The 23,247-nt window shown below is 41.3% G+C and overlaps 2 protein-coding genes and 1 long non-coding RNA gene across 5 annotated transcripts; all 3 read right to left on the minus strand.

Annotated features, from left to right (window-relative positions):
• Positions 1-788: 788 nt before the first annotated feature.
• fdxr (ferredoxin reductase) lies at positions 789-12,985 on the minus strand. The gene is made up of 12 exons (XM_071907833.2): positions 12,562-12,985; positions 11,702-11,805; positions 10,422-10,517; positions 9,403-9,525; positions 9,107-9,220; positions 8,801-8,902; positions 7,561-7,668; positions 6,972-7,056; positions 2,773-2,972; positions 2,141-2,312; positions 1,707-1,880; positions 789-1,197 (listed from the first exon to the last, which is right to left on the minus strand). Exons 1-12 carry the CDS (start codon positions 12,653-12,655, stop codon positions 1,067-1,069), a joined length of 1,503 nt encoding a protein of 500 aa, XP_071763934.2. The 5' UTR covers positions 12,656-12,985; the 3' UTR covers positions 789-1,066.
• A 1,965-nt stretch (positions 12,986-14,950) lies between these two features.
• On the minus strand, positions 14,951-18,833 carry LOC139918504 (uncharacterized). The gene is made up of 4 exons (XM_071907915.2): positions 18,697-18,833; positions 16,636-17,001; positions 16,253-16,377; positions 14,951-16,123 (listed from the first exon to the last, which is right to left on the minus strand). The coding sequence occupies exons 1-4, from the start codon at positions 18,770-18,772 to the stop codon at positions 15,980-15,982; spliced, it is 711 nt and encodes a 236-aa protein (XP_071764016.1). The 5' UTR covers positions 18,773-18,833; the 3' UTR covers positions 14,951-15,979.
• Positions 18,834-19,041: 208 nt separating this feature from the next.
• On the minus strand, positions 19,042-22,915 carry LOC144542979 (uncharacterized). 3 transcript variants are annotated; one of them, XR_013507562.1, is made up of 4 exons: positions 22,769-22,915; positions 20,454-20,530; positions 19,991-20,341; positions 19,042-19,816 (listed from the first exon to the last, which is right to left on the minus strand). It is a non-coding gene; the product is annotated as an uncharacterized LOC144542979 (long non-coding RNA). The 3 variants fall into 3 exon arrangements; XR_013507563.1 differs by having other exon boundaries at positions 20,454-20,534; XR_013507561.1 differs by lacking the exon at positions 22,769-22,915 and having other exon boundaries at positions 20,454-20,766.
• Positions 22,916-23,247: the final 332 nt, after the last annotated feature.

Consider the following 23,247-nt stretch of genomic DNA (forward strand, 5'->3'; position numbering starts at 1 on the left):
AGCATTGCAAGCAAACTTATTTAACACTGTCTGACAAGTTACTGAAGCAACAATAAATGTGGTTGCAGGTTTTAACCTCTGACCGTCTTGGGAACTTGGTGTGAACTTTCAGAATGTGCCGCATGCACAAAAAGCACCACTGAAACAAATAGTGGTGCTGCGGCAGAGAATGTAGCCAATCCACAGTCTTCCTTTACTGTCCACGAGCCAATCTCCTCTCACAATGCAGGGGAAAATATTACTTGCTAGCGTTTGTGTTCAGAATACACAATTTGCGCAATGAATTTTCCTGTAGTTTAAATGACCATGTAAACTGTATGATATGTGTTTGGGGAGCTTGAGAGCTTGAGACAGGGCCTCAAAGCACATTTCACGCCAAATGCGTTAAAATCACTAGTATTCACCTAGCAACCACCTACAAACCTAATCCATTTAGTATTACAGTGAAGTAATCACATAGCTACTACTGCTGCTACTTCTACAGCTAGCCTGCACATTTTCTCCAGGAAATGTAGCTCGTGTATATCTAAAGTTGTATATTTTAAATTCCCACTGAGCCAAAGTTTTAAGAAATGTGCCATGAATTCTGAATAATGCTCAATTTTGCTGAAGAATGGCAATACACAAGTATCAGTTGGAATAACTGAGCTAGTAGCCTACACTTACATAGTGCATAGTCCTACATCTATGCTAAAAATTGAATTGGGTGAAATATTTTCAATGTTGCAACAGAAAATGTTATTCCAAGACAGGAAGAAAACAATAGAAATTAAATTTTATTTTGTATAAAAGTAATGAACTGGATAATATGAATACCATATTAACAAGTATAAGTTAGATTTCAGTCACTACACAATTTTTTACTAGTTTTTAAGGCCAGTGCCACATGAAACATCAACTTAGTCCCAGATTTTTAGTTTACTCCAAAAATTCCCACTTCCACTAGTATGGTCCCAAACAAGTCATTGACGTCTCCAGCAATATGTTAACAAGTGCTATAATTGTATACTGCAGCAGATACTCAACGTATTACAGTGTTCATCTGTAAACAATTTCTTGTTTTCAGTCATGTCCAAGCCACCTGCAGCATTTCCTCCACAACCAGCAGTTTTTCTCGGGGTTTTCCCATGGCCTCGCCCCTCCTGGTCTCCTCTTTGTCTATCTTCTCCCAGTCTGAGAAAGTCACAGGTTTCACTCCTACAAAGAGTCAAATTTTGCCCACATTGGGGCGTAGGTTAGTGGAATTATCATAACAAGTGAACATGTCATTCATCGTCCCCCATGAATGATGCAGGCACCCTTTCGGCAAATCAGCAACAAGATGCATCGTCCCTCCAAGTTTCATAAAATTGGACCAACGGTGCAGCAGTTATGGCCTTTGAAAGTGTTACATTTTGACCTTTAATTATAGTATACTGTACTGGAGCGCTCTGTAGTGGAGTTGAGTGGGTGAGTGAACTGTGACAATACCATTCGTGTCAATGCTAAATAATAGTCTCTCTCAGTTGATATGTTGACACTTCTCTTTCTCTATTGGTTATCTAGTCAAAATCACATCACAAGCAAAGCACCTCATAACTGATTTACAACTAATGATGTTCTCCAGTTATCTGAGGCCAGTGATTGCTTCAACTCAGAGGAAAACCCAGTCTAGAGAACAGAGCAAGGAAGGAGAGAGCAAGATAGCCAGAGAGACAGCACCGTACCTCTCTCCTCCAGCAGAGCACTGACTCCCTGTGAGCCAGGCTTGGTGGCAGACACATCCAAGGTTCCCGAGTCGATGTCCTCCAGTAGGGTGCGTGCAGTGTCAAAACTGTTGTTCATAGTGGTGGCTATCACCCCGGTGGGGCCTGTCTTCAACCAGCCACTACAATATAGACCTGGAAAGAGAGAGGAATTCACTCTAGTGCCAACTGTCTTTACTCTTGGAAAGGAATACGACTGCTAAGGGTTTGTAAGGTCAGGTGTAGCGACTTCTTTCTTTCTTAAGGTGCTTTTTAAAGTCACAATGAAACAGCATTTTGAGAGTTTCTTGCTTTCGTAATTTGATGTATTTCCGGGTGAAAGAGGATGGATAGTCTGTGATTTTAATGTGTTGAATTTGTGAAATGTAGACCTTCACACACATGCAGGGCAGTACCTGTAGCCTGCTGCACACGGCCCATGGTGTTTGGGACGATGGCTCTGCGGGAGTCAAACGGCACCGACGGGTCAATGGGGAGGCTCTTGTAGCCGATACTGCTGATGACCAGGCCGCAGGTCACATCCTCCACCTCTCCTGTGGGGACTGCCCGGGCCCCCTCACCTGACCCCTGGTCACACACAGACGAAGTTAAACAGGCTGATTTTATTAACTTATGCCTTTTTATGAACTCTTTCTCCAGGTATTTGGATTTGAATTTAATACTTTTCAGCTTACAATTTGATGCCATATCTGTGTTATGTATGAAATAACACAACAACATCAGGGTAAATGTAGTATTTGGCAAAAAGGAGATAATGGTATTACATTTTTGCCATTTAGCTTATGCACTTACATAGATTGACACTGAGTTACACTGAGTGCGGTTGAATACGCTTCAACTTCCTATATCACCAAAAAATTCAAACAATCAATATAAGGAGTGCAAAGGTCAGGGCCTTCATGCTGTTACGTTATATTCCTGTGCCCACAGAGCGATCATGTAAGAGCGAATGCTAGGAAAAGCAATAGAAAAAGAGAGAAGGAAAGAGATAGAATGAGAGTAGAGTGAGTAGGAAAATCCTGTTCACCTCCAGCCTGTTGATCGCCAGTCGGATGCCAGCAACTCTGGTGAGGTCGGGGGCGGCCAGGACCTCGACGGGGCTCCGGAAGAAGCGGAACCCCCAGCTGCGGGAGACCTCGCTCCGTCTCGCGCGCTCCTTCTCTCCGGGGATCTCCAGGGCGGCCTTCACCATCAGCTCCGTCAGACGCTTCCTGGGCCTCGGCAGCTCTGACACACAGCAGGCGGACACAGATGAGCTCGGGAACGTGCAAAACACACATAATCAAGTACAGATTCTGTATGGTCCCACGGAGCATTTGTGGCGATGACATGCAGTTCTGTCTGAATACGAGAAGAGGATTGTAAGAATTGTGAGAAAATTTGCAGCCAAGTTGTGAAGATTCATAGTTGTATTTTGAGAATGATACAACTCTACTTCCTTCTATCATGAAGAACAGACAATTTGTAGGTATAGAGGTTTCAATTTTATATTTTTGCACTGCTACAAGGCATTTTAGGTTTACATAATGGACAATAGAGGATGTTTACGTAACCCTCCTAATGAGCCCACAGAGATGACTGACCTGTAAAATTATCATGGGTAAATGGTTTTTTTTTCTCAGCACTTTTAGAAGGTAAAGAAAAACAACTCTTCTTTTTTGTATTATTCTAACAAGAAAAGGTTACAAATATCCACTTCAGGGTCATTTTTGACCCCAATTGGTGTACATTATATTTAGAGTACTTCGATCCATGATGGATCTTCGTCAGGTCAAATTACAATTACGATGCATGCACACCTCCCATTTTGGCAAGTGCGGAAAAAGTGCATGCCTGTGTGTGTGTGTGTGTGTGTGAGTGTGTGCGCGTGTGTGAGTGTGTGCACAGGCGCGTGCATATGCACAGAGGTGTGCATGTGCCATGTACATGGTATCACAAGCACATGTACACACATACACATGTCAAGATTACTATTATCCCGCTGCAAATCCAATGGAAATATTCAAAAATGACCCCATAGAGAAAAAAAAGGAGAGTGAACAGGAGAGTTAAATACACCAACATTACACCTTCCCACATACAAACTCAAAATAAAACACTACAGTATGTCATTGAGCTAATCTGGAACTAAGAGAGTCCAAGGCAAACAGCTGGTGTACAGTCAAGGCCTGCAATCACTCAGAGTTCCAGTCTGTTGTGAAACAGAGCGGTGATCTGCGTTCCCCTCCACATACTTGAAGGTTTTAATGGTTTCGTTTTGAAAATGTATGAATTCAGTGGTTTTCACGAATTTCCTGTGACTGCACACATTCATGTGCTGCCAGAACCATAAACAGGTCATCACTCAAATGCTCATAATACTGTAATTGACAAAGCAACCATAGCAGCACTGACAACAAGCCAGGCACAAACTGCTAGCTGCTACTAACAAAATCCTTTCCCCTCTTCCCATCGTGTTGATAACAGATAGATTAATAAGACAGTTCTCATAATTAGCCATGGACTGTGGCAAGGAGAGCCTTATCACTAAGCCTAAACATGCTGGGCAGCATCAAGCCCAATCAAGGACAAGGACAAGATCAAAATTGCATAAGTCTCAAGGCCTTTTCTAAACCTTGCGTTTGCTCCAGTGCTTAATTTGTGCCGGATCCTGCCGAACAGGATCCGGCACCTCGCGGTTTTGGACTACCTGCATTCCGGTACTTATTTGCGTGGACCTGGCGGCATGACATTTTTTTTTTTTTTGTCTGCCATGTAATACTCCTAAACCTAACTGTCTCATTTCCATATGAAGACAGGTGTTTACCACATTAGAAAGTAACAACAAGCGCATAGTAATCACTTCACACACATAGGTGAATTATGAGACAAAGGGCCCCTGGGCACAGATACCTACAAAGCCCCCCCGCCCCCGCGCCACCACAACAGGAAAGTACAGGCACGTATACACAGAGGCAATCACACAATATCACCTGAATCTCAACTCAGGATTTACAGCTCAGAATTTACACAGTCAAAGCCAACGGCATGTTAGAAAAACACTTATCTGAATATAATTTTGGAATACGTTTAAGTCACTTCTAACAACTGAATGCCCTCATTGTGTGTATAATATTACTATGCCTATTATCTTTTTTTGTTATTGCACTTATGGGAGATAAAACTATCCATTACAAAGGAATTACAAGTTGCAAACACATATTATTCTAGGCCTAAAAAACAGTGCAAAATGCCTTTGATTGCCTGCAATGTCCTAAAATCTACTGTATGGCCGCACAGTAGCTGCATGGTATATGAGTCAGTGGGCCCTATTCTGACAGATCAGGAGTGGAAAACAACATTTTGGGGTCTTCGTAAACCATGTCTTTACATTACGAGGCCTTTGGACAATAATGCAGCGCTTTACTGCTAAAGCGCTATAGATAAACTGAGGGGAACACTCACTGTGACAGTGCCATGTTGACACCTTCAAAACAAATGTTTAGGTTATTATAGGGCGAATTTTGGGGCTTTGGTGTTGATATAAATGACTAAGCCCTTTGACTGCAGGGCAGTAAATGTAAAGTTAGTGACAGCATCATCATGTATCAGGCTCTGGCTTAGGGGCCCCCCTGAGCTCTTGGGCCCCTGGGCCTGTGCCCGGTTGGCCCGTTCAGTAATCCATCCATGTTCACACGTGAGTGAGCTGCTCTGCAGAGTGTGTTATGGTAAACTTCAGACAGTGTCATGGCTAAAAATTGAATTTGCTGTCCATATGTCTGCTGTGTGGACTATTTTGGAAAATTAGACATGGTAAGCATGATTTTTTTTTTTTTTTGTTAGCATATTCTGTAATCTATTAGGTCTCTGCTGGGACAATCAAAATTCATATTTGCATAGATGACTGCGAAACAGAAATTTTTGGAGTGCGGACCTGTAAGTCCCACAGTTAAATATGTGGGCAATTGCGCATGTTATGTTGAGTGTCCAGAAATAATTGGTAATAACATGAGAATTGGTTGACGTGAAGGGTTGTAAGCCCCACATTAATGTGGGCATTTTAAAACCAGCGTGGTCCAGCTGAGTGTCGCATTTAGGCCGACTTCTAGCTGCACCACGACATGTTTTATTGCATTATTCGCTATCGATATCCTATGAAAGTATTTGTATTGAATATTGATGCGTAACTACTCGAACCACAATTTCTCTGGTAAATGGTTGAAGCCATTGCAGTTTCCTTTATGTATGATTAGGATGTCTCATAGTAGCCTATGTAGGCATTTATATGTTGTGCACAGTGCAGTTATATCTTTAGTCTACTACTTGAAGGGCAGGTTTGTAAAAATGAGCATTATGTAGCCTATGCAATAATCAAATATAGTTATAGGTCCCCAGTAGTCGGAGCTCTAAGGTCATATAGTCGGCCATTTAGTAATGTTTAGGCTGTTAGGTCTACAGTAAGCTATATGGCTGTACTGAGCACCACCGTGCCTCCAACGCGCTTGTTGTCTTGATATGTTCCGGAACCTTTTCCCTCCACACCGACTCGCGGGAACACCGACCCCTTGGTGTTCCGGGACCTCATCATTTACAAATTAAGCACTGGTTTTCTCACAGCAGTTCAAAGCCATTACCTACAAGGGATTAAGTGCATTCTTGAGGAAAAAGCATTTCAAGTTTTGAACTTTGCAACATTTAAAAACTTCATTAGGTAACAGTTACACACATTTAGCAATAACACAGCACACATTTCCATTCACATGACCCTATATGGGCTATATGTTCAAATAGCTTACAGACACCTTGCAGCTCTTAACCACAGCATACATCTCTTCCTTCCTACTTCTCACATGTTTCACCGTCTCTGCATTAGACTCTCGTTTCATCTGAACTCATACTTTTAACACATGCATTCATCTTATATGTTCATAATGCCAGTGTGCTAGTGGAAAACCTTTCACCTTCTCTTTACATTATTCTCTTCAAGTTAGCATTGTGTTGCATATATTGAATGTGTTGTATGAGCCCGACTCTAAATGTGAAATATCCTGGTGTCAATTAAAAAGTCAAGCATTTCATTCAGTTTCTAACGTTCGCTTTTTTAACCATAACAATTGTTCCACAACACCAATGCAAATAGAACCGCAGACTTCCGTACATCAAGAATGGAGGAGACTGATTAGGCAGTAAAGAGAAAAAATGACCCTCAGAAAGGGTAAAATATTGAGAGGAGATGTCATCTCTCACCTTTCAGAGCCTCTGCAACACCCTCAAACTCAGCCGCCACCATTTCAGGTCTGGTGCCTGGCAGGTTCACCATTTCTCTAACCTCCTAGAAATAAGGAGAACATAGCAGTGATGGCTGGGCTGGACTGCAAAATGATTTAAAGCCGTTAAGAGCTGGTCTCTCTTGATGAGTTCAGACTGTTAAAGAGAGGATCTTGTGGCAGACTCAGTAAGGAGATGTCTTTGCTTTGATTGGTCAAGATTTAAATTGGCTTGGACTATGAGCCTGCTGCAGCACGTACAGAAAATGTTACCTTGCGTTACCTTCTGTGTGACTTTGAATCTATTTTGCTTTTGTACATCGTTAAATATCGTTTGTTTGTAACTTTTTACAACTGTTTGTCTTCCCTGGCCAGGTCTTCCTTGAAAAAGAGATGCCTCAATGGGACTAACCTGGTGGAATAAAGGTTAAATTATAAAATAGGTGGGTTAGAGCGCTTTTATTGATGCAAGATGATGGCAACAGGTAATGTTTCCCAACGTATCATTTCAAGGTAGAGGAGGAACACATTTTGACATCTGACTTCCTCTTTAAGGTCTCATGACGCACCTTGATTGTGCAAGCGACTTGCATAGGTCCTCTCCGGCCCACGATCAGCACCCTGCGCACCTGGCTCTCTGCCAGGGCCTCCAGGGCTGGCTGGGTGATGTCAGTCTTCTGCAGACACAGGGGAGTAACTTTTCATTAGTCTGCAATAACAATTCCTTTGTTACAAAATTTAGGGAATATAGGTAACTGACAATCATGACCCGTTTGCTCCTAAAAATAGACGTTTGTGAATGAGAGAAATCAAAACACGAGCACCTGTGTGACTAGAGATTTCACCTTCTAACCGTTATGGCTATACTGTCGTTTTTTATATAAATGCTGCCTCTGTGATGAATGTGTGGGTCATTCTTTTCAAAAATATAATTCCCAAATGGGTGGTGAAAGTGGGCACTAAGCAGAGCCCTTAGTATAGGCTAATGAGCCCTGGGAAAATTCAGTCAGCCAGAGACAGATAATGACACTTTTATAAGAATTTGTGAGTAATTTGTAAAGAAAACAAACGTTATGAAACCACTTTCTTTTTACTGTAAGCATAGAAGTGAGAATGAGGAAAATGTGGGGGATGGAGCTGAGGTGACAAATCAAAGTGACGACAAAATCGAAAAAAGGGAGGAAATGCACACAAACATATGCAAAGGGAAATATTGACTCAATATTTACAAGAATTGACAAATGAAATGTGAAATGTCTGTTCAGTGTTTATTAATAACTAGATGTATTTTTTGTGCTCCTATGAACAAATGTTACCATCAACCCCTGCAGTGGTAATCCAAGGGATCCTGTTTTGTTATTTGTTTTTTTTATTTGACGTCATCTTTTAGTACTAAGCGCTCACTGCTGTGACGTTCCTGCTCTGCACTTCCCAGAAGTCACCTGTCAATCAAACAGTGTGGAAAGTACCAAGATCTTTTTCCCTGGATTTTCTGTTGATGCAGTTTGAGTTTCTGTAGGTGGCGCTCTTTTCTTTGTCTGTTCAGCCATGGTGGCTATCACTGCTCATGCTAACTACTCAGTTCTTCTTCTATTTATTCTAACACATCACTTACTGTGTGGCAGAGGGTTTTTCCTGGGAAAGCTCTACCAGACACCGGGTGTTTAGAACAGCAAACATACTAGTTTTCATGAACTGGATATACTGTAAGTTGTAGCACAATAGTAAGTGATAAAGAGTAACAGACATGTATTTATATGAAAATGTTGTGGATTATTACTTTCAGGGACACACACGGCTGTTTCTCACCTTTAAAGTGTCAATGGGAGATAGCAGTATTCTTGCTACATCCAAAGCCACATTTCCCTGTCCTAAAACCACCGCTGTTTCGTTGCTCAGGTCCGGGTTCAACTGGACAGAAACACAGACAGACAGGGGAGAGAAACTGTGACTTCATGATAAAGAAGCAGAACAGAAAAGGAACTGAATAGAAAAGGGATGGTTTATCTTATCTGATTTACCTTCACATGCAGTGAGCTGTGCAACCGCACTGACCTTTCTAGAACCATCAGAAGAAACATGAGCTAGATGAACAGAATCTAATGCACAGAATACCTCTCTGTTACTGGGCACTCCGTTGTACCAGGCCACGAAGTCTTTGGCCGAGTGCACACCGGCCAAGTGTTCCCCTGGCACCCCCATACTCCTGTTCCCTTCTGCTCCGTAACTCTACCAGGAAACACACAGAATCAATGCCCATGCATGCTTACACACACACACACATATACACACTCACACAGCTTGCGAACAGAAGGGTTTAAGGTTAAAGTGTGATTTTATTTCTTAAAGCACCTTTCAAATGTGATTTTACACTACACTACCCACAAGGCAGTGTGTTTTCACGTTCTTACCAGTACGACTGCATGGTAGGCTCGCCGCAGCTCCTCTACACTCAGGTCCTGTCCCACGTTTACATTGCCATAGAAACAACAACGCGAATGTTGGGCTGTCTGCGTAAAGGTGTTGATGACGTTCTGAGGAAATAAAGAACAAAAAGATGAAAATTAAAGGATCAGAGAGAGTGTGCCATAGGAAAATGGTTTCTGGGGGAATTGCCAGTTTGTTTTCAGAACAGACAGTCCAATGTGTTTTGTATTAGACTCCGTTTTTCATTACTGAGTTTATGTTTACAACTCAACCCACACAACCTCATGTGATGTAACTCTCCACTTCACATTCAAACTGCTTTACTTTCTGTAGGACAGGTTTCAACAATTAAGTTTCTATTTGTTATTTTCCACTGTCGATGCCAGGAACTTTCCCTGCGAGCTACACAGTCTGATCATTATAACGCTGCCAGGGAAATAGTCAATTTCTATTATAATCCTTTCATCCTGCACTGCCAGTTTTCCACTAAGCAGGTTTTTCTGACTTGGTGTCTTCTTATTCCCACCCACTTCTCACGCGCCCACTATTGTAAACAGCATGCCAATAAATCCTGCTGGTCTCCTATTTCATGATTGGAGGTGTTGATCAGGTTATACACTGAACATTGTGTGAACCAAACTATGTGTAATCAACAGTGGAAATAAACCGGTTTTGAAGGGATGGCTGGTGGGAGGAAAAGAGTGAAAGGTAGTAATGATCACTGCTCCTGAACTCATTCACATAGAGTACAAGGCCTAAGCAAATATGAGTCATGGTAAGACATGCCTTTAACAGTTTGATGTTTATTTGTTTTGTTATGTCAGCATGTTATTTACACTTGCATTCTTACTTTCTCCGTAGCCCACAGTGCACCACAGCACGCCTACAAGCATGCCGCCAAACCTGCTAAGATGGCTACTTTTCCTTCAAAACCTCTTGTGGACACGGTTCTGTGTCACAGTTACGTCTCAGTGTGAGCCACAGACTCAACTAGCACTCTGACCTTGACTTCAGGATGGTCAGGGGCCACCCCGAACCTGACCAGGCCGAAGGGGACAGGCAACCGCTCATAAATGTCCACTTCCAAATCTTGACGGGCCTGGGAGGAGGAAAATGTTCACTTTTAGATTGTAGGTGGAAATATGCATTCATTGGAAACTAGCCTGTTTCTGAGACCAATCTGGCACATTTAGGTACTGTATGCTTGAATTTGACAATACATCTCCAAAAACACAGTTGGGCAATCACCGTTTTGCACACAAAGTTACATTAGGAAATATACTCAAGCCCTAATTAGATATATCAAAAATGATTATCTATGCAAATGTACTGACATAGCCTGGTGACTCACAAATTCCACCTTTTCCTATACACAGAGAGCTGAGGTCTGTGAGCAATTTCCTGTCTAGCTAGCAGCAGGCCTCTGGAGTTTAAACTGGTATACATCTCCTTCATCTCCTTTCAGGCATCCACCGAAAGTTCTGTCAATGAGGGTGTGACAAGCAGAGGTAAGGTGAAGCGTTGGTAGGGAGGCAGAACCCTATTAATCCTCTCCTACGTAGACCCCTTTGTCTGAGCTGCCGTGTATGACTTTGTTTTGTTTGTTTCAAGGAAATTGGTATCACTTCCTGGAAGGGGGCATGAAGACTGTTTATTTGTTGAAGTGTTCCCTGTCATCCAAAACCTGTGAAGTACATTGAAACTACATATAGCCAATATTTTGTGCCAATATTTGACAGTTGACACCTTTTAAATTTGAACATTTTATGCCTCAAAAATTCACAGTGTTTCCCCAAGAACTGTATTCTTGTCAGGGTGGAAAAGGCTCTGAAACAGAATTTAGACCATCATGGGACGTTAAAACTCTCCATTGAAACCCATAATGAAATTGTTTTAGGTGGGTTGGCAGCTCCTTAAGGCAGAGTGACCCACCAACCTTTTCAATGATAGGGGAAACTCTGGGATACATTACTGCCTTTAAATGAAGCATGAATTAATCATAAATATTACTGAACAATTCCATTAGTAAATAAAATGAATAGAAATAACTATAAATAAAATTTCATTGCAGGTTTTATAGACTGACACCCCTGAAGTTACTTCCACATCCCACTAGACTGTTTTCTCTCATCAGCCATCTGTAATAACCATAACAATAATAACAGGTTCAAGATAACAACGCAATGTAGCAGTACACAATGCAGATACAAGAATGGCTCTGTTCCATTAGTACTGTGTTGAGCCCGAGCCTTTATGCCCCTATATTATGAAAAGTGGAAATACCTTGATCAGATGCTGGGCCGTGTAGAAACCTGCTGGACCACCTCCAACAATACACACCTTTGGGCTGCAGGAGGAAAAAGAAGCCTGCACACGCCCACAAACACCTGCAGAGTCAGCAGAGAGAATAAAGCAGAAAGAAGGAACACATAATCCTCAAAGTAAACTTAATGGAGATATGATAGCTAGTAAGTCTAGGCTCGTGCCAAAACGTATCGTCTACTCACTGCAATGTAATTCCTCAGGCAAGATCGTGAAAAGTATTCATTACTAGCCATGCTACTGCTGAATGGAGAGAACGTCACGCCAAACTCCATTGAAAAAAACGACAGTTCAATGTTGCCTTGCTTACCGACAAAGCTAAACACCTCGGGGAACATGACTTAATATCTTTTACGAATCATTAAGGGCATCTGCAAAATTCAGCATACAAGTGATTCACTGTAGCAGCACTGTATTTCGAAAAGATCTCAACTTTTAGAAGTGATTCACACTCCTTGCTACTGGCCACCTCGGTTTGTTTTGGGGGAAGAGTATTGGGTAACAGGCAAGCCAATTTTACAAGACGACATTTTATTGGGTAACGTTAACAGACAAGCCAGTTTTACAAGACGACATTTTATTGAAACAAGTGCTGCTTGGTGTATCGGATATATGCCGAATTGAAGAGTGGACTCTATTGATTCGTGAAAGGTCTGAACTTATCTTCTACCAGGGATGTACATTTACCGATAAGCAAGGCAACATTAAATTGACAATTTTTATATGGAGTTCTCTCCACACGGGAGAACCGAGCGCATCGGGGGTACATATATTAGGGAGTACAGCTAGGTTAGCATACATGTCCTCTCACAGTGCCTCACCATCGTGAAGTCGGTTTATCCAGCTTCTTCTTCCTGAGGTCCACAACGACTTCAGCGTATTAGTCTTGCAAAATATCACTTTATGGGCGTTCATCTTCTATTCAGGCGTTACAGCACCGACTACAGCCTAGTTGCCTATATTTAAATCACGAAATATCCAAGTCAATTGTATTGTTCGCCTCTGGTTTGGTAACCAGCTCCACATAGCTGTCCCTGCTTTGAGCTTTGGACGGTCAGCAGGAGTGAGAGCAAAAGCCAAGGTGAAAACCTGTATCTTTCCTGGATAGTTTCCACAGACAGGAACATTGAGCGGCTTATGCTTTCTCCAGCTAACACAAATAGTTAGTTATATCTACACGATTAGAGCCAACTGTTTCATTTTGACAGGTACTCGACACTTTAAACATTATCAAAACAGACTGCTTTCAAGGATGCACCGTGTGTTGCATCCAGAACGGCCCGTAGAGAACAGAGGATTTAGTACATGTGTTCCGCGTGAGCATGGTCTATATATCATAGAGATGAAACTGTTTTATCTCTATGGTCTATATGCCGTCTCTGTCCACATGTACTGCCCTATCCTGTTTTAAATATTCAGTAGCATCATGTCCTTAAAAAGCCCAGCCTTGCCCCCAAACTCCCAGTTTTATTCAATGAAAAAGTTATTCTCTCTCAGCTGCTCTCCCACTTGAACCATAAGAACATACTTGACATATTCCAAACTGGTTTCAGAGCTCTGCATTGCACAGAATCTGCCCTACTGAAGGTGCTGAATGACGTACTGCTGCTTGTAGACTCAGGTGACTGTGCCATTTTGCTGCTCTTAGATTATCAGATCACAGATCACTCGTCTGGTACAGACTGCTATGAAAATTATGGGGGTTAAAAAACACTTGTCCCTCCAAACAATTTATGAGCAGTCTATTATCAGACTGGCACAGAAAATAGTGTCTGATCCAACTCACATTCTCCACCCAGAGTTCCAGCTCTTACCTTCCGGTAGAAGATTCAGGGTTCCCAAGAGCAGGCTGAACCGTTATAAACATTCATTCCTGCCTATGTCCATTAAGCTTCTCAACACTAACATGTAATGTAGATGTTGGCCATGAGGGTTGTGCAATATGTCACCATTGTAAGTGTGTATGTGTATATGTGTATAGGCAAACTGTTGAATATGTGTATGTGCAAACTGTGTATGTGTATGGAAGCCATGTGTTGTTAAGATGTTGACGTTTTTTTACTATGTAGTATAGATTTTATCTTCTGTGGAACTGCAGGATGGAGTCCAGAACAAATTTCCCTATGGGGACATTAAAGTATATCTTATCTTATCTTATCTCAGATCTTACTGCGGTCTTTGTCATTCTGAGTGACCGACTCAAGCATGGGGTTGGTGTTGATGACACAGCCCTTGACTGGTTTACTTCATACTTCACAAACAGAACCTTTACAGTAAAACTGGGCATTTCCTCATCCTCTTGTGACGTCCCTCAAGGCTCCATTTTGGGTCCTATCCTCTTCTCTGTCTATATGCTTCCCCTTGGTCAAATCATTCACAAGTAAAACACTGACAATACTCAGATATACCTCCCTCTAAAACTCAATGATCTGTGCTCCTTAAACAACCTCAGGGATTGTCTTGAGGACATCAAAAGTTGGATGGCAAGTAATTTCCTCCAGTTTAATGAGAGTAAGTCGTAGTTAGTTATATCCTCTGGACCCTATCACAACCTTTACCAACAACCATAGCCAGCTGTGCACTCATGTCAAGCCTTTCACCAAGAATCTTGGGGTATTTTTGCACTCAGACCTTAACTTTTAAAAACAAATTTAGTAGTTAGATCCAATTTCTGCCATCTCAGAACAATATCCAAAATCAAGCCCTTAATTCCTACAGGCATCAGTCAGTCCTCTCCTCTGCAGCTGGTTCAAAATGCTGCTGCAAGGCTTCGTACCACCAAAAAGAGAGAACATATTTCTCCCCCACCTTTAAATCTCACCTCAAAACCCATCTCTACTCTGTAGCCTTTGATTCTACTGTAATTGGTTGTAGGTGTCTTGATTTTTTGGCACGTGCCCCTGTGTTATGGTGGTGTTTGTTTTGCTCGTTCTGTCACCTTTTTGATCTGCTCTGTTATGACTATAGCTATATAAATAAATTGAACTGAACAGATTTAGAAACCATCCACATAAACTGACACCCAAGCCTTGAGTATGCATCCTGAAAGCCCTGGGTTTGTGTGTAGATAAATGTGTAATTTAATTGTAAATTTGCACTCGTTTAACTTATTATGTTCCATTTTTTTTTTGTATCACATATCTTTATTAATTTTGAACATGGTACATCACTTTTCCAAAATGAGTTGGTTGCATCATTCAATATTATGTTCCATTTTGGTTTGCATTTCCAGTCAAGGACCAAAGGCTGAAGTAGTGACTCTGTTTATAGCATTTGTTAAGGAACAGCAACATTGGAAAAAGCATATTATTTACATAATGCTGTGGGTAGACATGATGCCTGACCTGGATCTTGATATGACTTTCATGTATGACAAAATCAGGGAGACACTTTTAGTTGACATCTGTCTAAATGGATCTCTAACTGCCTTGAATCCTTTCATGCATTGATAGATTAATTCATGAATACCCCACAGAGACAATAACTAGAATAAGCACATTGCAAAATAGAGCAGGTCACGCACATATACTGTATATAGCATCAAAGGCCTTTACAATTTGCTTGATATGCATTTTTTCCTCACTAATACTGTTCACATGCAGACCTGTATACCACAGATCAGCCAGGATGTGGTAGATGAGTCAGTTTTCTGCTCACAAAAGACAAATTTATACACAAAAGGAAATGAAACCCAGAATAAGAAAACAACATTTCACAAGAAACCTTTCATTTGTTCATTGTATTCTATAATTCAAGGAAAGCTGCTGACTCAAATCCCACTCATGGCCATTTGTTTAATAGATTACTAACCTTCTATCAAGCTAGTGACACATTTGCACTGTCTCAACAATCACATACAGCTCTGGAAAAAATTAAGAGACCATATCAAAATTGTACATTTATGGGTATGTGTCTGTGTAAAATCTAACTTTTGATATTCTCTTATGAACTATTGACCACGATTGATTGTAATTTCAAACTTCAAACTTCAATGCTACAACTGGTCAAAATACCAAAAATACACAATCTCATTGTACATTGAATTGTGCAAACTAAACAAAGTAAATGTTTTTATGAGTGTATGTATAATGTATAAGAAATGTTCAGTAACCCTGATGCTTCATCACAAAATATGAGGTTTCTCTTTTTTTTTCTTTTTTCCCAGAGCTGTATATTCTAAGAATGTTCATCCGTTTTTGTCATCTTCACCATCATCAATCATCATTTCCCCCCTCAGCATTACAGAATGCCCCTGAAGTCAAGGCTGTCTGCAGATCTGCTGGAGTAGGGCAGCTGTTGACCTCTATGCTGCGGGAAGACATGCTGATGCCTGCAAGGCCTGGATCTTGCTATGGCTCTTGCGGGTCTGTAGTGCTTTTTGAACTGCAGGAACACAGAGAAAACACGTTTAGTACAAATCCCTTGACATCTACTAAAAGCGTTAAAGCCTTGACCTAATTAAGAAAGCGGATCCATCGCTTAATCAGTGAGTTATTTTAGCGTAGTACTCACTCTTGTGCATCTCAATATCACTGCTCCAGTGAAGAGGAACAACATGACAATGAACGCCGTCACGCTCAGGACAATGAAGATGAGATCCATAGCATGGCCGTCACATTGTTCCTGAGGATCCCTCTCTGTGAGGCAAAGGGACAGAAGGGGGTGTCAGTTGAATATTTGATTTACTTGCTTGTAGGGATGGGACGATGTACTGAAATTCATTATATCACGATACAAAACTGTGACAATACGTATTGTGGGGCAGAAAAATTTATCGTGATAAGCATATCGTCCCATCCCTACTTGCTTGAAATGTAAATTAATCATGTTCCAAAGGGTTACGTAACTATTTAACCTTCATCTTCTCTAAAACTCAAGTGACTGATTCTTCTCACCTCTGACAATTACCACGGTGCCATTGCTCTCAAGGCTTTCTGGCGTCAACGTGTGCGTATTGAAGTAACTCCACTTGCAGTAGTACACGTCCGTGTCCTCCAGCCCCAAGAGAGACAGCCGCAGGGTGAACCCGCAGCCCGGCCCGGTCCCTGGGTCTGGAACCACGTCGACTCGGCCTGTGAAGCCCGAGTGGACGGTCCTCTTGGTGACTCGGCCCTCCGCCAAGGACACGTACACGACGCTTCTGTCGCCTTGGAAATAGCCCAGCAGGTAGAGCCCCATCGGGTTGGACAGCGATGTGGAGCACAGGATCTCAGCGGACGAGTTGACTCTCATCAGGGAGATGGCAGGCGGGTTTTGAGAAACTGTCAGGGAGAGATGGATCGTTACTGACGGGGGCGGTCTTACCATTAGGCAAAGGTAGGTGAATGCCTTAGGCCCCATAAAAGACAAGAATAGAGCCAATATAACCGTGTTTCTCATCAATTTAAAAGAAATTCCCTTATTGAAAAGCACCCCAATTGTTTCAATCTTGAGTCATGGCCACCATGTTGCCGCTTGCAATATTACCTATTATTAACTACCTATTACCACTGCTTCCAAGCTCAGCCCCAACTTAAGGTAATGTATAGAAAGGATGGATTGAAAACAGTGAATGTTGGGACTCAGGGGGCCCCATATTTGCCTTTGCCCAGGGCCCCCAAATCACTAAGTCCGCCCCTGCACCTGAGGCAGTCATGAAATGCAGAGAAGACATAAGCATTTCCAGGCCATGTCTTCTGGAGAAACATGAATAATATCTAATAAAATGATAAAACTCAGCTTCCTCCATCCCTCTGCCTCCTACCAAAAAAACTATCCTCATGAACTGGAAAACTAGACACAAACTAAACAGAACACAATGGTTAAACCTTCTTACAGAACATATTTCGATGGAAAAGCTTACAGCCTCTCTCCAAGATCAAACCCCATGCTTTGAAGCAACCTGGAACCCCTTTCATTACGCACTAAAGCTACCAATGTTGAATTTTCCCCTCACTTGCCTCTACTGACACAAATAGGATCTACAGTAATTTATAATGCTGTTAGAGAGGCGGCTCTCTCTCTAACTGAGGTGTCTGTCACCTTGCGTGCAGGAGGCCTCCGAGTGACCTGTGAACCAATGCCCCTCACACATGAGGAACGCACACACACACACACACACACACACTCTCTCTCTCTTTCTCACTACTGCAAACCACTAGACTCTCAGAACCTAATCTGTTATTGTTATTGCTATTTTTATCATTATTCTATGTAATAACAGCTGCTTCTTTTTTTTTATTCTCTCCCCTTTTAATTTTCACTTTGCATCTGTTTGTCTGTGTGTTCTTTTTTTTTTTCCTTCCTTCCTTTCACCTTCTTCCTCTCCTTTGTTATTGCTTATTCAGCGAGGAGGGAGGGCAGGGACTTCACCACTGTCTAATTATAGCTATATTCATCTATATTCACAATAAAGTATATATATATATATATATATATATGACACTACCAGTCAAAAGTTTGGACACACCTGATTGAATGTACTATGTTTTTCATTATCTTAAAGCCAACAGTGGAGTTGATGCCTATGTATGTATTTCTTTCCAAATACATTCCTTTGCCTTTCCATCAAGGCAAAGGGCGGCTACTTTAAATAATCTAAAAATATAAGATAGTTTTGATTTAACACTTTTTTGTTCACTGCATAACTCCATTTGTGTTAATTCACAGTTTTGATGTCTTTACTATTATTTTAAAATGTGGAAAATAGTAAAAAATAAAGAAAAATGTGGTGTGTCAAAACTTTTGACTGGTAGTGTATATATATATAACAAAAAGACAAAAAAAACCAACAACCTCAACTTCCTGCAGGTGCTGTAGGGTAATCGCATGAAAAGAGCTAAGAGATGCTCTCAGGGCAAAAACAAACTGAGGCTGCAAACAGGAAAAAGTGACTCAGACCTGTTGCTGAAGACAGCTTCCCTTCATCCCTTCCATTAACCCAAGACAAATCCATCCCTGCTGTCTCACACACTCACCTGTCCAGGGGTCGAGCAGCGCCCCAGCAGGCATGCACAGTAATCCCAACAGACAGCTCCACCAGTGACCTCTCATCCTGCAAGCTGGGCTGCAGGTCGGCTCCCTTGCACACACACACACTCACACTCGCGCTCACCCCGACCCGACACGCTGCACACACGACTGAGCTGGCCGGCTGCCAGATCGGGCCTTAAAAGAAGAGGTGTGACATACATACCGTGCAGAGGAAGTGTGACTGGAACATTGTTTTTCTCTGTTACCATTTGTGGCATCGGTGGTTATCAGCTGTACGTGCGTCGGGCTGACTGTGCTGTAACACCTATCAGATAACTGATACTGAAGTGTTTGATATTCATAAAACTTTATTGGAGCAGATGTTCCATGACGCATAACACTTTTATATACATTATATACACAGTGGTTACAAAAGGCATAACCTGCAGTGACAGTATACCCAACAGCATTACCCAGGGTACATTTATTAATCTAATCAATCAATCAGAACTTCACAACCATTGCTCTGCTTTCACACTATAGTGTTAATAATACCACATTATGCTTTTGATCTATCCACCGCCCACTTTTAGTGTTGCCAAGTGCAAACAAAGCTAATGCAGATTCTGTTGAGAAATTGAAATGAAATAAACAAATCAAGCCATAGCAAATTATGAAGAAACTTGTATAAAGACCTCTCAGAAACGCATAGAAGGTAAAAAAATAAATAAATACAACACAAATGGGTCTGAACAAAGCTGTTATAAAGACAAAGCTCTGACACAATAGGGCATGGTGGGTTTCCAGACGCAGGTAGCTGCCCAGTCAGTAGTAATGTAGAGTCTGCTTTTGTGAACAACAGATATATACATTTCTATCTACATTATGTACATACACATACGCAAAATCACACATGCGTTAGGCGTTTTGAAGCAGCTTCGCTCTCCGGGTCGGCGTCAGCATTGTTGGGGTGTCGTTGCGTCATTTTGTTCCAGACATGGCTGACCATTCTCTTGCCTCTCTGAGTTTTAGCCAGGTATACCACAATACCCACAACAGCGAGGGTGACAACAATGCCAACCAGGGCAGCATACACGTTAGTTGGCTCAGGGTCAATGGATTTCTCTGACAAGATAAAGAATTTCTCTTATGAACCCACATTAAACCCACATTGTGAGTCTGAACAACACTTCCAGGACTCAAAATGACAGTATATAGGCACGGAGAATAATCATGCACACATACAAATAATCACATAAACATGATAAGACATTTGCAAAAAAGCTTTAAGACACTCACCATGAATGTTAACTCCTACTGTGGCAGTAGAAGATTCAGTACCACAGTCTGTACTCATTGAAATGTAGTAAATTCCCTTCATGTCTTTCTTGACACTTGGGATGTTGAGATACAGCACATGTGTAATGTTGTCCACTCCACAGGTGTAGGGTTTGTCCTGTGCGTCTTTTTGCGTGTTTTCATTCATCTTGTTGCTGCAAATTACGTTGCCACTTTTGTCACTGTCTTTACTCCAGATATACTGTAGAACTTCACATCCACTGTCAAAATTCGAGAAATTCATGGCACAGCGTAGCATCATGTCATCTCCAACTTTGGCCTCTACTGTACTGTTGCACTTCAGCGTCACTCCTGGATGATAAACAGTGGCATTAATTGATATAATGACTTGTTTTCACTTCATAATGTATTTGCTGTAGTATATTTATTCCTGTAGAAGCGTCATGATTAACTGTTCGGTTACCTTGATCTACTGAGGCACTGCCTGGCAAAACGGCAGCCATAAAGAGCAAACACAGCTGGTGCATCCTGAAAGTCCCTCTGTCTTAAGGAAATGGAAGAGGGGAAAGAAGAGAAATCAAACAAAAGAGATAAATTAGGCCACTTTTAATTTCTGCTGCCCCACCTGAGTCTCACCAAACACGTAATTCAACTACAGATTCACCATGTGTGTTGAAGTGTGGGGGAATAATGACATAAGTTTAAGGAAGAGTGGGGGTTGGCTGGTACTTTCCACTCTCTGTTATGGCGTAATGTTGAAAGTATTTAACCTGCAGCAAATGAAAGATTAAGATCGCAGCTAAAAACCAGGTCCATGACTGTTCCCATGAAATGAGTGTAAGTGATGTTGTACTTTTATGTCATCCAGCTCCAACACGCTGCTGGTAGACACACAGCTAGTTGATATCCTGCTATAGAGGAGGAAACTGTTTCCCCCTAAGCACCACGGCCACTTGTGAGGTTTAGAATTAAAACCCACTGAGGCCAAGCCTGTGGTGTTTGTGTGATGAGGTAAATTACACACTCAATACAGTTCTTGATGATTCAGTGAGTTTGCATTTCGATGTAGGCCTTTGCTTTAGCTTTTTAAGTGAAGCTGAAGTGTATTTATATCTTGTTTGTTTACATGTGTATTGTTTATGAGCATCAGGTTGAAATCTATTCCAAGACCATTAAGTCCAAGCTTTTAGTCCTTTTAGGTGTTTTGTGTAATAAATGACACATTCATTTTTTCAAAGCAGAGTTAGTTGGATGAACTACATTTTTTATGGTTGTTACAATTAAATTGAACGTCTTTCATTGAGTATCAGCTTGGTAAATAGCAGTTTAACAGTAACTTCCCCAACCAGTAGCGTAACAAGTCAGCGCCGGGCCCCAATGCAAGATGGTCAAAGCGGGCGTGTAGCAGCCAATAATGTAATACTACATACAATAGTTATTTTTGGCAGTTATTACAATAACTACTGTTATTGTAATAGTTATTACAGTTATTACAATAACTACTGTTATTGTAATAACTGCCAGTAACGTAATCATTTTTCCGTTCTTAATGTAGTAAAAGTCGATAATGTAATAACTGGCCAATAATGTCATACATTTTCTGAACCAATAACGTAATAACTTTTTGCGCTTTTTTTTTTTGCCCTTCTAACTCTGTAATTTATGGTCTTATGTACATAATAGTAAGCATCTAAAAAGTTTTAGAAATTAGTTTCAATCCAAATTGGAAATATTGTCATTTAAGTTTTTGTAAACTTTCCTGATATTGGGTTTGAATTGGGCGTGGTTATGCTCGGACATTTATAATGATAATATAATATAATATAATAATTCCGCGAACCAATCATAAAAAAAATCCACGTCAGTTGTCAGTTGAAACAGATGCAACAAAACCTCACTGCACTGGTGAGTCGAGTCAAACTAATGTAGCCGCTCGGAGCTGTATGGTGGAGAGATGCAGGTGATGCTTCTAACTTCTTACTTAATACTTACTTCTTACTTCTAACTCTTCTAACGCAGTAGTATGCATGTGTCCATAATCACCATAACCCAGAATCCGCGGGGCGGGAGCACATTTTGCACATTTTTGAACATCAAATCGCCCATTAATCCTTATTTAAACTTAATTTAGAAATGTAACACAGAGCAGTCAATAAACTATATGTAAAACTGTTTTATGTTATTGTATTGTTATTTATTTGGTGAATGAATGACATCAAGTATGTGTCACCATGGAGCAGTTGACTTGGCTTATTGAGTACTATAATACATACCGCTTACCATTGAAGTTCAGTAGCTGTGTATATAATGTAGAGTCAGTGCTCTAGATCTTATGACAAGATAGTGACAAGATAATAAACTATACATCTGCATTATCTAGGTAAGATCTGGAACACTACAGGGTCAGTGTTCAAGATCTTATGATATGATAGGAGCCCAATGCAGCTGCATTATGTAGTTACAACACAGGACTGATAAATTGTCAGAAATCTACATGCTATTTCCTATCCATCATAAATTCTGTGGTATCTCATAATCTGTAGACTGGTAGTTATGACTAACCCTAACTCTGATTCCTACTTCCTACTCATCTTGAGATCAGTGAGTAACTCTACAGCAAAATATTACAAACAGCTCATGCGATTGGATCAGGCCAGCAGCCCCGTTTTCCCTGATACTGAATCAGCCTTGTGACTCGCTCATCTCCCACAAGGACAGCTTAAACTAACCCACACACACATACACATAAACAGAGAAAGAAAAAAGTCAGGTACTTACAGTCTGCCTGAGAGAGTCCTTCTGTCAAATGCGAGCAATAGGGAAAGTTTCCTTGAGGATAAATCTGCGGCTTCCACACGCTACAGTGCAGCTCACGTTTTCAACCCACACACACACTTTGCCCCAGGGGAATTTCCTCCGGTATCACTTGAAACCATGAACATGCTTGGAGAGATGAAAAGATAGTTTCAAATATCCAAAGAGAGAGTGGCAGACAGAAAGAGAAAGATAGAGAGAGAGAGAGGCAAAATCACACTACAATAGTGGGAACAACCTACGGTCAATAAAACCATACCTATGCAATGCTGTGCCTGTTCAAGTGGAGACGTGACTAGTAGGAAGTGAGTATGACCATATACTTGTTGATTCCAGAGATAACACGCACACATGCACGCACACACACACACACACACACAAGGAAATGGCATTATGTTGTTGCAAATTCACTGTCAAGGACTCAAAACATTGTATTGTCATTT

The sequence above is a fragment of the Centroberyx gerrardi genome, chromosome 20 (assembly GCF_048128805.1).
Source record: "Centroberyx gerrardi isolate f3 chromosome 20, fCenGer3.hap1.cur.20231027, whole genome shotgun sequence".
Taxonomy (NCBI): domain Eukaryota; kingdom Metazoa; phylum Chordata; class Actinopteri; order Beryciformes; family Berycidae; genus Centroberyx; species Centroberyx gerrardi.